At 58.5% G+C, this 15,165-nt stretch overlaps 1 protein-coding gene across 1 annotated transcript in view; it reads right to left on the bottom strand.

Moving 5' to 3' along the window:
• The window catches only part of SHANK1 (SH3 and multiple ankyrin repeat domains 1), a 40,711-nt gene that overhangs the window by 8,273 nt on the left and 17,273 nt on the right, over window positions 1-15,165 (bottom strand). The window contains 6 exon segments of the mRNA XM_047079221.1: window positions 6,638-6,756; window positions 7,188-7,256; window positions 8,037-8,117; window positions 8,394-8,529; window positions 9,036-9,160; window positions 9,371-9,453. Coding sequence (XP_046935177.1) covers window positions 6,638-6,756; window positions 7,188-7,256; window positions 8,037-8,117; window positions 8,394-8,529; window positions 9,036-9,160; window positions 9,371-9,453 — 613 coding nt within the window.

Raw genomic sequence — 15,165 nt, 5'->3', positions numbered from 1 at the left:
ACCGCAGCGGCCCCCCCCCCCACCATCAGTTAGGAGGGGATCGGAATCCCCCACTCTGGTCTACAGGGTCATCTGTGGTACACACTGTTGGTGTGCACCCAGATCCCCCTGGCTGAGGTGCCGTGACCATCCCCAGCTGCTGTGTCACCTGCCTGGGCTCTCAGCTGCTGCCCCTCGCTCTGAAATATGGCCCTCCTCCAGAGAAGCTGGTGAGCCCAAGTAGTCACGTCCCCCTAGCTCTGGGAGCGGCCTGCAGCCAAGGACTGGCTGACACGGAGGTCCAAGGCAGGCCTGACTCCCCGTGCCATGCACGCTCCAAAGCTCTGGTAGAAATCGGGCTGAAGGGGACTCCAGCGGGGACCGGGTTTGCTGACCTCCACAGCCCATCCTGCCTCCCTCCCTCCCTCGCAGTTTTCCCCTTAGGATGCTGGAGGTGCAGAAATCCCTATGTCAGGCTTCGACTGTGGGAGACCCAGGTACCCAGGACACTCTGGCCCCACCTGCATCTCCTGCCTCCTTACTCCGGTCCCACCGTGGCCACCCGGCCTGCCCCTCCAATGGCCCAAAGCCCATCCCCGCTTTAGAACCCTTGCAAGTCCTGGGTTTTTGTCTCTGCCACGGTTTCCTCCTCATCGCCACACGTTCCTTTCCATCTTCACGTTCTCCACTCAAACGTCCCTCCCAGTCCCCGTCCACTGCGTCTCCCTGTCCTGTTGTCCTTCTGCCGCTTATCCTCGTCTGAAAGGATTTGTGTACTTGCTTACTTTCCGTCTCCCTGCCTAGAATGTCAGCTCCCAGAAGGCACCACAGGTACAGAATCCGGGGCCCAGGATACCTTCAGGGAAAATAGTTCAATTTCCTTTAAAACCAGAGGTTGGAGGGGGGATGAATAGAATTCAGCCTGGATGATAATATTCATCTTTGCACCAAGACAACCAGACAATACAGATTTTAAGGGTTTTTGTTGGAGGGGGAGGAGCTCGTGAAGGCCAAAATGCCAAAGACCCGTGGAAGTCCCAACACAGCCTGTTAGGGTAGCAACTTTGTTGGTCTTGTTCACTTTTGGGTCCCCAGTCCCCAAACAGGACCTGATGTTCTACAAGCCTGTGTCACCTGAAGAGTAACTAAATGACAATGAGCCAGCATTAAGCGCTGACTCCCTTCCTTCCGCCGGGTGACCCCATATGTCTCTTCTCTGTCTTTGAGACCAGAAGTGCAGAGAAAGGAAACCCTTTTTGGATGAAGTCCCCACCCTCACCTCCCATCGCACTCCCTCCAGCCCCCTTCCTCTAAGTACTCCCCCCTACCTCGGAATTTCCTGTGCTGTTTCTCACCCCAGAGCCTCCGCATATGCTGTTCCCTCTGCCTGAAACATCCTTTCCCCCTGCTCTGCTTGGGGAAACTTGTCATCCTCGTCCCTACCCTGGTCTGGCCTCTCCCTTCCTCTAAACCTACATTGCCCAATACAGTAGCCACCGCCCTTTTGGATGTAAATTTTAATTAATTAAAATAACTTATAATTAAACAGTCCTTTCTTCCATTCATGCTGGTCATTTCAAAAGATCCATCGTCACACATGGCTGATGGCTGCCATATGGGACAGCACAGAGGTAGGGCAGTTCCTTCAACACAGAAAGCTCTAGACCTTAATAGGGTGCGCCCAAGCTACACTCTCACTGTGCTCACCACTCCGGATTGAAACTATCTACCTCTGTGTTTCATTCATTCATTCATTCATTCCAGAGGTATTTATTGAGCACCTGATCCACGCCAGGGGCTGTTCTAGACGCTGTGGATGCAGCCATACACAAAATCGACAAAAGTCCCTGCCTTCGTGGAGGGCAGGCAAAATAAATTAGTAACATAACGTGGGTCAGGTGGAGGTGTGCAATGGAGGAGAGGGGGACTGTAATTTAAAACAGGGTAGGGGTGCCTCGGTTAAGCATCCGACTCTTGATTTTGGATCAGGTCATGATCTCGTGGTTCGTGGGTTCAAGCCCTGCATCGGGCTCTGCGCTGACAGCACGGAGCCTGCTTGGGATTCTTTCTCTCCCTCTCTCTCTGCCCCTTCCCCTCTCTCTCTCTCTTTCTCTCTCTCAAAATAAATAAACTTAAAAAAATAAGATAAAGTACTGCAGTCAAGGAAGGACTTTCTGTGAAGATGTAATCTGAGTAAACCCCAGAGGAAGGGAGCCATGCATACAGCCAGGGAAAGAGTATTGCAAGCAGAGGGAACAGGAAGTGCAAATGTCCTGAGGTAGGAGTGAGTGTGGTGTGCTCAAGGAACAGGCAGGAGGCCGACATGTATGGCCCGGGTGAGCAGGGGTGTTGAGGGGTGGGAGAAGAGGTCGGTCAGGTTGTAGAAGGGCGATAATGGACGAGATCTATTAGTTTCAGATGTCTCCCTGGAGAGGATTCCTTTTACTACTCTGCACCCACTTATCCCAGTGTAGAGTTATTATAATTATTTGCTTTTTTGTTTATTGTCTGTCTCCCAGGGCAAGGAGCCTACCCAATTCCCATTCTACTCTTCTTCCTTGATAAGAAAACCCCAGGGGCGCCTGCGTGGCTCAGTCAGTTAAGCGTCCAACTTTGGCACAGTTCGTGGGTTCAAGCCCCACGTCGGGCTCTGTGCTGACAGCTCAGAGCCTGAAGCCTGCTTCAGATTCTCTCCTTCTTTCTCTGCCTGACCGCCCCCCCCCCCCGCCCCGGCTTGCGCTCTTTCTCTCTCAAAAGTAAATAAAACATTAAAAAAATTTTTTTAAATCTCCCTTAGCACCTATTGAGACTATATTTCCCAGACTCCCTTGCAGCTGAGCGTGGCCATGGAACCGAGGCCTGCACAGATGCACGAGTGGAAGTGTTGCGTGTTTCTTTGGGGCGGTCTCTTCAGAGGTGACCCCAGAAGCAACAATGCGCCCTCTTTTGCCTTTCTGCCTTTCCGTTCTTCCTTGTTCCTGCCACCTGGAAGGCTGGTGCCACCACCTGGTGCCACAGCTAGCCCGCCAGCCATCTTGGACCGTGAGGTGACCTCATGGTTGGCAAGAAAGCCAGGATGATGCAGCAGAAAGTGGGAAGGATCCTGGGTCTTCGTGACCATGGCGCCTGCCCCTGGGACTCCCTACTCCAGCCTCCGTCAATATCACAGAGACGGGACTTGCCTTGTCAGCCCCCGCTGTTCCGGGGTTTCTCTTACACGTAGCGGACCCCAATTCTGCCAAATCCACCCCCTGTCCCCAAATGTAAATTCTTACTCCCGCATCCCCAGGGCTGAGCAGTGGGTCCAGGGTATACCGGGTGCTCAGTAAATGTGTGCAAAATGATGGGGGGGGGGTGGTGGGGAGCACCCAGTCAGAAAGGATGCAGGGACCACGGGGGGCAGAAGCAGTTCTGGACAGGACACTGAATACAGAGTCCAGGCTGGGGAGGGCGAGCCAGGGATAACGGGGAGGTGGGAAGGAAGGCGAGGGAAGCATCTGGCAGGAAGCATGGGAGTCGGGAGGGGTGGGGGGCGGAGTGACAAAAGGGGGTTCACAATGACAGGGGAGGGGTGCCTTTGTCTGAAGAGAGTGCAGAGTGAAGGGAGAGGCGCCAGATTGGCACGCGAACCGAAGACACCTCTAAGTGGAAGAGGAGGGATCAAATAATGGGTTAGCTTGACACAAAAGGGGTCAGCGTGGCAGAGGAGACGCCAGACTGATGGAGAAATCATAACAGGGTCTGAGGAGGCGGTTGGACCGACTGCCTGAGGGGCACACTGACTCAAGGTGGGACAGGCTGACCTCCAACGACGAACGCGGAGCGTCCCCTCCCGCGCAGCGGGGGCAGCCAATCAGAGTGCCCGGGTGCGCGTGACGTCACCGGCTGCGGGCAGACTCCTCCCCAGCGGCTCCGCCAGAGGTCCAGCCCTCCTCCTGTGCCACCTCGTGGGCCGGTGGTGGGTCTGGGGCCTCAAGGGCAGAGTGCGTGCCCAGGCTGGAGGCTGGAGATGGGCTGAGAAACGAGTGCCAGGGAGACAGCCCCTGAAAGGGGTGACGGGGGAGAGAGCGGAGGGAGAGACAGACGGAGAGACAGAGACAGGCAAAGGCAGACAGATGGGGAGAAAGAGACGGAGATGGGGATTCAGAGCCGGGGGCTGGGGGAGGGCAGGAGGGGAAATGAGACAGCGATGGCAAGAGAGAGCGCCCCAACAAAGCAGGAAGAGAGGCGGTCCTGAGAGGCCCTGAGACGGGGAGGGCCAGGCAGGCCCCAGGAGGCAAAGAGTCAGAGAATGGGACCAAAAGGGTACGGTCACAATAATCAGGGGGAAAACGGAGTCCAGAGAAAGGCTGAAACGGCACCCAGACAGAGACCGGGCAGAAGGGGGGACAGTAGTGGGATGACCCCTTGGAGTCAGTGACCAGGCGAGAGAGAGAGCAGCTGAGATAGCCAAAGCCTCACAGAGGGGAGGACAGACGGATGGACAGCAGAACCCTAGGAGGAGACAGCCCAAGAGGCACCTCGACCGACCTGCGGTGGACCTGCCTGGGGTCTGCACCCCCACTGTTGGCATCGGCAGGTCCCTCAGTACCGCCCCCTCCCCACCTTATTGGCCCACGTCTGGGCCCATGTGGGGGATGTCCCTGGAGCTCAGATGGTGAATTCTGTGAGGGCTGGGATCTTGTCTGGCCGTAACCACGGTTCACACGGGGAGGGGCTGGCTGGCTGGCACTTGGTGGATACGCCACGCGTTTGTTGTGCAAACGAAAACGGGACTCGCCCTCTCTGTATTTTGGAGACTCTGCACCTGAGATGCCGTTGTAGGATCCCTGGGGGGCACGTGCAAGGCTCACTGGTAAGTCGTTGTGGGGTCTCCAGTTTATTCTATGGCCTAAGAGGGCTCAGCGTCTATTGAGAGCCTGCCGTGCTAGGAGCTGATCTCATTCAATCCTCAGAAAGACCCGCAAGATTGGCTTTAGCCCCACTGTACGGAGCGGGAAACTGAGATGCAGAGAAATGGAGTAGTGTGGTCCAAGTAACACAGGAAGTCAGAGGAGGTCAGGATTGGAAGGCAGGTCTGCCTGGCTTGACTGCTTGTGCACTTCTGTGCTGACCTTCGGGGGAGGGATGGAGGCAACAAACGGAGCTGGTCTTGGCCAGACCCGTGACTGTATCCCCAATAGAAATCACGGATATTTCCATATCCCATCACATGGTTGCAGATTTCTTGAAATAGTGTTTATGCTCCTCATGACTTTTACGTTAGAGGAGTTAAGATCCATCACGAGGTCTTGGTGGCTAATGTGTTGACAAAAAGGCACCAATATTACTGTATCACAAGTTTTGCTTTTACTGTGTGTGTGTGTGTGTGTGTGTTTAAGTAAGCTCTAGGCCCAACGTGGGGCTTGAACTCGTGACCCTGAGATCAAGAATTGCACGCTCGACTGACTGAGCCAGCCAGGCGCCCCACGAATTTTGCTTTTCAAAATATTTTGAGGGGCGCCCAGGTGGCTCAGTCGGTTAAGCGTCCAACCCTTGGTTTCGGCTCAGGTCATGATCTCACAGTTCGTAAGTTCAAGCCCCGCGTTGGGCTCTGCGCGGACAGTGCGGAGCCTGCTTGGGATCCTCTCTCTCTGTCCCTCCTTCTGCCCCTCTTCCGCCTCTCAAAATAAATAAACGAACTTAAAAAAATATTTTGATAACTGTAGTATCAGTGTAATTGGCTTCTTTTGTTTCCTTATGTATTTTATGTTTATAAGCATTATTCTGAGGACTATCCCAGCCTTCCAAGGGGGATCCGTGGTCCCCCAAAAGCCAAAGAATCTGGTTTTAGAGTAAATAGCCCGTTGGCCACCGAGTGGTGGGTGCGGCCTATGGGAAGAGGGGTTCAGAGGTCAGGGTCAGAGGGCAGGGCCTGAGCACAGAAAAGTAGGAAGCGCTAAGAGAGAGGAAGGGTGGTGTGTGACCTTTGGAGGAGAGTCTGGAGGGTGGGAAGAGGCACCAGCAGGGCTGGTGGCCCCATGAAGGGGCCCGGCCCAATGACAAGCCCGCCAGCTGAGGGACCAGCAGGCCCACCAGAAGAGTCAGGGCCATGGATCCAGTTGAAATACTGCCTCCCTCTCTGAGCCTCAGTTTCCCCTCTGGAAATGAGCTAATATCCGATCCTACAAATGAATGAGATAACCCATGTGAAATGTAGTGTCCAAAATATGATCAACGCCCACGACACTCTGTCACAGGGAAAAGCAGAGCGGAGACAGAGCTAATAATTAATATTTGAATAACCCCCACTTGTTGAGCACCTATTATCGTGTGCTGGGCCTCTGCCAGGGACTGCCATCCAGGACGTCGCTTTGCCTTCCCTGAGACTCTTGAAGTGGGACAGAGATGGAGGAGAGAGCGTGAGGAGCAGGGGGTGAGGGAACAGGAAGCAAGATTTAGGAGGAGAATCAGGAAGAGGATGGGCAGGGAGGAAAGGAAGCCCCCAGAATGGGGAGAAAGGAGGGGACCCAGGAAGCGCAGTGCCCCTCCTGGATCGACGGTAAACACAGTGGGGTCAGGAAGGGTTTGCAAGGAGCAGGACAGAGGTGCCAGGTTGGCGTGTGCACCCCCAGCCTCTTCACCACTACGCTCCCATCCCCCAGTGCACGCAGCTTACCTCGGTGGCAAAGAAGCCTTTGGGCCGGTGTTTGCCCAGCGACGCAAGGCCACCAGGTCCAGGACTCTCGCTTGCGCTGATGGTCTGCTGAGCTGCCGCCAAAATTTCATCCAGTTTGTCTAAGGGGAGGCGGAAGAGGCAGTGCAATGAAGCTTGCTTTGGCCCCACCAGAGACGGAGCTGCCGGGAGCCCAGACAAGGTTTTGTGTGGACCAGAAAAGGGCACCCATCCCCATGGACACAGTCTCCAGCCCAGAAGGCAGGGCCCAGCGGTGGGAAGAGGTGAGGGCAGCAAATAGGACAGTCGTCCTAGGAGGGAAGGTGGAGGGGTGGGGGTGGGGCAAGAGGAAGTGGGGGGGAGAGGCTGCGGACAGAGGTGGGAGCTCATACTTGACGGCTGGGGCAAGGTTGGGGTGTGAGGTGATCGGCTCAGCTCGGAGGTGGCCAAAGGGTGCGCAGGCGGGAAGAGGGTCGGAGTGGCTCCTGCACCCCAGGGGGCGTGGGGTCAGGGGTCCTGGGCAGCCCGGGGAGCCCGGGGTGGGCCATCTTACTGAGAGCCATCTGATACACGGTCCGCTTTTTCTCCATGCTGGGCACCGGCGGAGGCTGCTGCTCGTACTCTGTGGGCAAAGGATGCGGATGAAGTCCAGGGGCGCCCCGAGGGACGGGGCGGAGCGGGCTCGGCCAGTGGGCGTGGCCAGCGGGTGCGACCAGCGGGCGTGCGCAAGCGCGAGTGGGGCAGTGAAGGGCCCGGGTCGGGGAGGGGCGAGTCCGCCGGCGGGATGGGGACGGGGGGGGGCCCCCCCGCCAGTCCTGTGCCCACTCACCACTCTTCTTCTTCCAGGGGGAGACTAGCCCGGGGGAGAGGCAGTAGAGGAGCCAAGAGTTAGGACTTCAGGGGGAGGCGAGGGGCCCCCTCTCTGGAACACCCTCCTCCCTCAGGGTAGGGGTGGTCAGCTGCCCGATCTGCCCCCTGTCAGGGGAAACGGGACCCCCCAGGTCCACTCGGCCCTGTCTGGGGAGGGGCTGGCCTTCCTTTCTGTCGGGGGAGGGTGGGGAAGCTGGTGGAGGAAGAGATAGAGAATGGGGGTGGGCGTGAGGTGGGGCAGGTGGAGAGAAGCCAGAAAGGAAATAGGGACCCGTAGGGAGGGACGTGCAGACCCAGAGAGAGACTCGACAGAGAAACAGATATAAGAGGACAGAGGAAAGTCGACTCTCAGACGCCCCTTCCCAGCGACACACACGCAGGCCACAGAGAGTCTGACCCATGGACTGGGGGACAGGTTGAGGACGAGGACCCCTGGTCACTAACAACACTAACAAACTCAAGGTCTGGTTCAGCCCCCCTTCTGCCCCTCTCCCTCCCCAGCGCCTGGACCCCAGCAGCCCCACAGGCTCACCCATCTCCTCCAGCTCTGAGGTCATGGACTTGGAACGAAGAGAGATGGCTGGGGGCGGGAGCCGCTTAGCCTGCTGGGGTGCTGGAAGGTGATGGCGGGGGCGAGGCATCAGTACCATGGACAGAAGGCCCGTGACCCCTACCACCACCACCAGTGCTCCCGGATACCAGAGACAGCTGCCACCAGCATGCTGAGCCCTCCCCGTGTCAGTTTCTCCCCGGAAGGGTCACAGACAAGCAGCCCTGGGGAAGGGAAGGCCAGTGGTGGGGACCATTAAGCCATTAGGGCTTCTGAGGACCTTAGTCTGGCGGCAGTGGGGTGCCCAGCTCTGGCCACGCAAATGAGGAGGAGAAGCACCTTTCTTATGGACAGCCTCATCCATGTCCGGGTGCCTGGTGACCATCACCACCTTGACCATCAGCGTGTTGCCCCCTTGGCGGATCATGTTCACCACCTGCCGGTGGCCGACCTTCACCACATTCTGCCCGTTCACCTGTGGCACAGATGCCCCCAAACCACACAGAGTAGGTGAGGTGAGGGATGCTTTCAGCTTTCAGAGTCCCCCTTTGCCCGCTTTACAGCACTGTTGGTCATTCCTCCCTCCCCTTGGCCCTCCCCCCCACCCCTTCCCCTTACAAGGCCCTAATTTTCCTGGCCCCAGGGTTAAGGGGCTGGGCTCACCCGATTCACCTCTCTCTCCCTCCTTGTCCCCCCCTTGCAGTGTGTGTGTGTGTGTGTGTGTGCGCGCGCGCGCGCGCACCGGGGGACAGCTCTGTTTTCTTTTGAGATGCTTCAGAGAGGCCTCCAAGGAACCCCTGGAGAAAGAGGAGGCTGGCTGGGGTGCGGGCTGGGGGGCTGGGAGGCCTGGTGTGAATCAGGAGGGGCCTGGGGATTCGTCGCCAGGGTTCCCGGCGTGGGGGGAGGGGGAAGCAGTATCTGTGGAAGGTGTGCTGAGGCTGGCACTCGGGAAGGCCCCTGGGGCCGGGGGTCAGGACTCACCTCGATGAGGAAGTCTCCCATCCGCAGTCCAGCTCGCCATGCCACGCCACCCTCATCCACGGACTCCAGATACTGCAGCGCCGGGAAGGCCGGGGTGGGGGTGAACTCCTCGATGGGGGTCTGCGCTGCAGATGGGGAGGAGCCGGCGGGGTCGGAGGGGAGGGGGTGGAGAGGCCGAGCAGGGGATGGGGCTCAGACCCAAGTCACAGAGGCCTCATCGTAGCTGAAGGACCGGCACCCTGGGGTGGGGTGGTGGGTGGGCTGGGGTCCCTTCCCCTGTCCATCCCCCCGGGTCAGAGAGCCCTTCTCCCATCTCCTCCCCGGCCGGCACTCACCCTTGGCCCCCCGGAGCACGAACCCAAACCCCTCACTGTCCTTCTTCTGCAGCAAGACTGTCTTCTCCTTAATGATGTAATCGCTGGCAAGGGGGGTGGGGTGGGGGGGTGGGGGTGGAGAAGGGATTATGAGACACGGAGTCTGTGCTCCATCAGCAACCCGGTGACCTGAGCCCCTGCTCCAGAACCATTCATCCCCCACCCCCCCCGCCCTCCGAGGATCTTCCTCACCCACTCCGCTAGTGTTTGCTTGCAGCAGCCCTGACAGGCCTCCCCCTCAGAGCCCGGGCTGCTTGCTCTCCCACTCAGCCTTTCCTCATTCATCCATCCATGCCTCCATCCACCCATCCATTCAGCAAGCAGCTACCAAGCCCACTGTGTGCCCGCACAGCGTGACGGACAGGGAGGTAAGCCACCAGATCACCAGACAGCCCGCTGTGAGCTCCTGCTAGCCACTTCCTGTCGGTGACCTTGAGCCCAAGACTTTAACCTTTTGGGCCTCAGTTTCCTTGTCTACGATGTGAGGCAATAAAAGGCCCTACCAGACGAGGCCGCTGTGGGAGTTCAGTACCAAAATAGTTAAGAAGAACAGTGCCGGGCACATAGTAATCATGCTGGGTAGGATTCTTTCAATGCCTTTGGTCGAGTTACTAGGTCCAGAGGACACGTGTACTTCCATGATACCCCTCCCAACTCCTTGACTATATATATCCTACAGTAACACCTCCCCAGGTACCCAAGCACGTTGTATCATCGCTTATTCAGCATGGTGCAATATGGTGGCCGCTACACGTATGTGGCTATTTATACGCAAAGTCATTAAAAATTAAATTGAGAGGGGACCTGGGTGGTTCAGGAGGTTAAGCGTCTGACTCTTGATTTCGGCTCAGGTCACGATCTCACGGTCCGTGAGATCGAGCCCCCACGTTAGGCTCTGCACTGACCGTGGAGCCTGCCTGGTATTCTCTCTCCCTCTCTGCCCCTACCCCCCGCTCGCGCCCTCCCTCTCTCCAAATAAATAAAAAAACACTTAAACAAATTTAAAAATAGATAAAGATCAAATAGGGAAATTCAGTTCCTCAGTCTCACTGGCCACGTTTCAAAGTGCCCAGTAGCCACATGTGGCCAGTGGTTACCATGCGGGACAGTGCAGATACAGAACATTTCTATCACTGGAGAAAGTTCTAGCGCACAGCAGTGACTTCTCTGTTCCCTGGAATACCTCAAATGCACCTCCTTCACGCGCTGGATAGATTCCAGTAAAATGCAAATGCAAACGACCCGTGAATACACGGATAGTCCCCTACCGCCACCAAAGCCTGTCAGCACATTTAGGTAATGGTCACATACCCAGGAGAGTTCAATGAAACCCAAACATATTCCACGAATCTCAACCCCTGCCTGGGCTCGCTCAGATAACAGCCCCAAAGCCTTGACATCACCACTGCGCGCCTCAAGATGACATATCCATTCCGTTCCAGGAACCCCAGTATACAGCGGAAATACCCAAGCACCCTGACCCAGCCCCACTCCCCTCGGCAGCCCCAGGAACACCCTCAGTCCGCCAGAACGCACGCCCCGCTGCACCCCGGGCGGCCTGTGGTCACGTCTGAGACCCGTCCAGCACAGACGCAGACCCCTCAGTATATCCCAATAAAATCCATCAGCCCTAACACACTCCAGCAATAAGCGTGCTCCCCGCGCACTTTAATCAGCGACTCTCACGGATTCGGCAAAACAGCCCTCCACGAATACTCCAGTAGGTTTCGGTAACACCCCCACACATCCCAGTATGCTCCAATAATAACTCCCCCTCACTTGGATCTCAGTATATTCCCATAACCCGCCCCCTGAACACATCCCAGCACACGCCAATAATACCCACTGTGCTCCTACTGTATTTCGGCACCATCCCCCGCCACACCGGCAGCCCTGTGCGCTCTCATGACCCCACGACCTCCACTGTCGCTGTCACATCCATACATCTGGACCACAGAGACAGCGTTCTGCACATGCGTGTGCACACGCAGACACGCCTAGCAACCGCTCTCGCTCCAAGTTCACCAGGGTCCATTAAACGCGCCACACCCTACCTATCAGGTCTTCTTGATCTTCTCTTCAAGCCAGGGATAGGTCGCCCTTGTAGCAGGGTGGAAGGGGTGTGGGAAGAGCGGAGGGACGGGGTTTCGGAGGAGTGAGGGAGGAGAGGGGAAGAGAGGGGAGGCAGAAGGAAGGGGTCGAGGCCAAGGCCCACAGAAATTGGTTCAGAGGTCAGGGCTCCCTTGCTCCGGCCCATGCACTCTGGGACGCCCACCGCCGTCCCTGCCCGACAAATTCCACGGAGCCCTTCTGCCCTTGCTACGTCCATATCCGCTCCGGATCTCCAGGTCCCCAGCAGCCACCAGTGCCCATCCTTCATCCCTCGCCGGCAGCCGTTTCTCCTTCCGTTCCTGCTACCAACCCCTACATCTCCCACACCTCTCCCCGGCCCCTGGCATCCCTCTTTTACCCCCACGTTATCCTCCCACTCCAGACATAAGCCTTCCTCAAACCCCCCAGCCCCCAATGTGATTCAATAAAACTCCCATATCCATCATATCCCAGGAAGAAACACTGGCCACGTGCAAGTCAGTATCTGAAAGCCTTCACGGCTAAATAACTCAAGTGTCTCTCACAGCCAGCCTCTGAGGTAGGCATAAGTGCTATTTCCACTTTATGGGCAAGGCAAGAGCGGCACAGAAAGGTCAAGTAACTTGCCTAAGGTCACGCGGTGAGTAATCTTCAAAAACACAGAAGGAAACACCTGGGTAAATGCAGGTATAACATCCCCCACTCGACTGCACTCAAATACCTCCACACACATACATCAGCCCCAAATTGGCCATGAGCTTCCCCACCCCCCGCCCCCATTCAGTGCCTGAAATGTATCCCAGGCTATGCCAGTAGCACGGCAATGAGTGACATTCAGTGACCCATTGCTGAATGCCAGATGCCGTTGGGTGCATTTTACATTTATTTATTCACATTGCCTCACAACACCCCCGGGAGGGGGTGGCTGTTACTGTTCCCATTTTATCAACGAGGAAACTGAGGCACGGGGAAGTACATGCTCGAGACCACACCAGCTGGAAAAGGGTCAGAGCCAAGATCTGAATTCCTCACAGGCAACCCATACACCCCAGCGATGTCCAAACCCCCTCAGATCGTCACAACGCCACCTCTGTCCCTCCCTCTCAAGCGTCCCCATCCGGTATGTGCTCCTTTCTGCCCCCACTCCCGTGACTTTCTCACCCAGTCTCCGGCCACCGTGATGTTTCCCCCATGCCACCGCGTCCTCCTCCAGCCTTCCAACTGTCCTGTTGCCCCGACAGTTTCCCTCAGCTCAATGTCCCCCATCCTCGGCTCCTGTGGGTGCCCCTTCACCCCTCTGCACCTCGCCCCCTGCTCCTCCACGCCATCTGAAAGCTCCACGTTGTCCCAGCCCCCCCCCCCCATTAGCTCTCGCTTCTGTCAGCCCTCATCACACGCCACGGGGCCACCCCTCCACCTCCGACTTGGCCTCTGCACACCCGCCAGCCCCTTCCCCAAAGGGTCCTCCGCAGACCTCCGGGACCTCCCTCCCCCTCCCTTGGCCTCGCCCTTCCCAGGTCTTCTCACGCCTCAGTAGGCAACCCCACCGTGTCCCCTACAGCACCCCAGGTCCCTCCCATACTCCCGAGTCCCCCGCATTCTCATCCGTGGAAGCCTCTTCCCACTTCTGCACCCTCAACTCACTTCCTCACACACCCTTCCGCCTCCTGGTACTTGCAGCTGCATTTCATTTATATTCCCTGCATCCTCTCCGTGCTCTCCCTGTGCCGCCTTGGATCCCCACCCCCAAACCCTCCTCACAGATCCTGCCTTTCCCTCTTCACCCCATTTCCCCACACACCCCACGCACCCTCTCTGCTCCAGCACCCCTGTTCCCCCCAACTTCAGGGTCCCCCACTCTCCCCTGTTCCATTCTCCTCGGCCACCCTCCGACGGAGACCCCCTGCCCCCACCCCTGCCCCAGTACTCGCTACCCACGCGACGCTCCATCCGCGCTCCTACTGCTGACTGACTACCTGCCCTGCAGGAGCACGCACAATGCTCCCCCCCAGGCCATCCCTCGGCCACCCCAGAGTGGCCTCTGGAGCCCAGCGGCCAGCTCTTGTTCTCCGGATCCCACACACAGAGACCGCAGCAGCATCCACTCCCCCCACCCCCACCCCCACCCCAGAGGTGCCTCTCACACACCCAGGATCCCACAGCCCAGAGCTTGCTGCCGTACAAGGCACCCCCTCGGGTACTGGGCCCCTCCCCATGTCCCCGGCTCCAAGCGTCTCTCCATGGCCTGCACAGAGGCCCCCCGCGCGGGGAAGCAGCCCCTTCCCGTGCTGAGAAGTAGCACACACAAGCAGATGCAGCTCCCCGGTGCAGAAGCCCGGCCGGGGCTCAGCACACCTGCCCCACACAGGCACAGACCCCCTGGAGGCAGGGAGAGGGGCACATGGGGACAGAGACACATGGAGAGTGTAGAAAAGGGGGGCCTGTGGGGGAGGGGACAGGCCTGGCATGAGAGGGGAGGTATTGGGAAACACAGCCGCAGTCCCTGGGACAGGCCCACTCCATCACACACACACACACACACACACACACACAGTCCCCAGACAGCCTCTCTATCGCTCCAAATTGCACACAGAGACAGACACCGTCAAACAGGGACACACAGATGGACACAGCTGTGGTGGGGGGCTGGGAGCCCACCATCTCTCCATCTCTCTCTCTCACTCTCTCTTTCTCTCTCACACACACACATACACACACGCGTGCGCACACGGCTGCAGGCAGTCACACACGCACGCACATCGACACAGCCACACTGACACATGCACAGTCGCACAGTGACACGCAGCGGAAAAAGAGGAGGGGAGGGGAGGGGAGGCCGGGGGTGGGATGTGTGTGTGATGGGGGGGATGGCTGTGAATGGGAGAGAGGGGTATGAATGGGGGGACTTGCCAACTCTGCAAAGGGGTGTGGGGAGATGGGGATCAGAGGAATAGGGGCCTGGAATGTAGGTGCCTGAGGGGGAGCACTCCACAGAATGGGGGCGGTGAGGGGGGCAGGAAGAGGTAGTGGGTTCGAAATCCCCGAGTGGGGTCCGTTTGGAGGGTCTGACTGGGGGCAAGGCTGTGGAGGAAGAGACAAGGGGGCCTGGAAGGGCCTGGAAGGGGGCTGAGGAATGTATGCGTGTGTGTGGTGGGGGGGCTCGGGGAGAGAGGCCCAGGGACGGGGATGGGAGAAGGATTGAGAAGAGGGGTCCAAAACGGTTTATCACTGAGAGAAGGTGAGGGGAGAGGGGCTGGAAGAGGGGCAGCTTGGGGGGGGGCGGGGAGGAGTCCCAAGGCTGGGGGATTAGCGGCGGGGGGGAGGGTCGTCACAGCGGGCCGGGCCGGGGCCTCCCAGCCTGCCGCGGAGAAAAGGGGCGGCGCGCTCCGTTACCTGTAGATGTACCAGACGCTGCGCCGCCGGGGCCCCAGGGCCGGCCAGCTGGAGGAGAGCGCGGGGGGCGGCTGCGGCAGGGAGCCCCCACCGGGGCCGCCCCCGAGACCCCCGCCGCCGCCGACCGCAGACAAAGCCATCGCCGCCGCGGCCCCGGCCCCGGCCCCGGTCCCGGTGCCGGCCGCCCCCGCCGCCGCCGCCGCCGCCGCGTCCCCGTCCCCGCTCGGCCGAACCCCCGTGTCCGGGCCCCCAGGCCCCGCCTCATGCTGACC

This window comes from Lynx rufus, unplaced genomic scaffold (assembly GCF_022079265.1).
Source record: "Lynx rufus isolate CCGP_SWC_20201006 ecotype Redwood Valley unplaced genomic scaffold, mLynRuf1.p SCAF_16, whole genome shotgun sequence".
Taxonomy (NCBI): Eukaryota; Metazoa; Chordata; class Mammalia; order Carnivora; family Felidae; genus Lynx; species Lynx rufus.
Note: the sequence above shows the minus strand (reverse complement) of the source record. Positions and strands in the feature narration are given on the sequence as shown.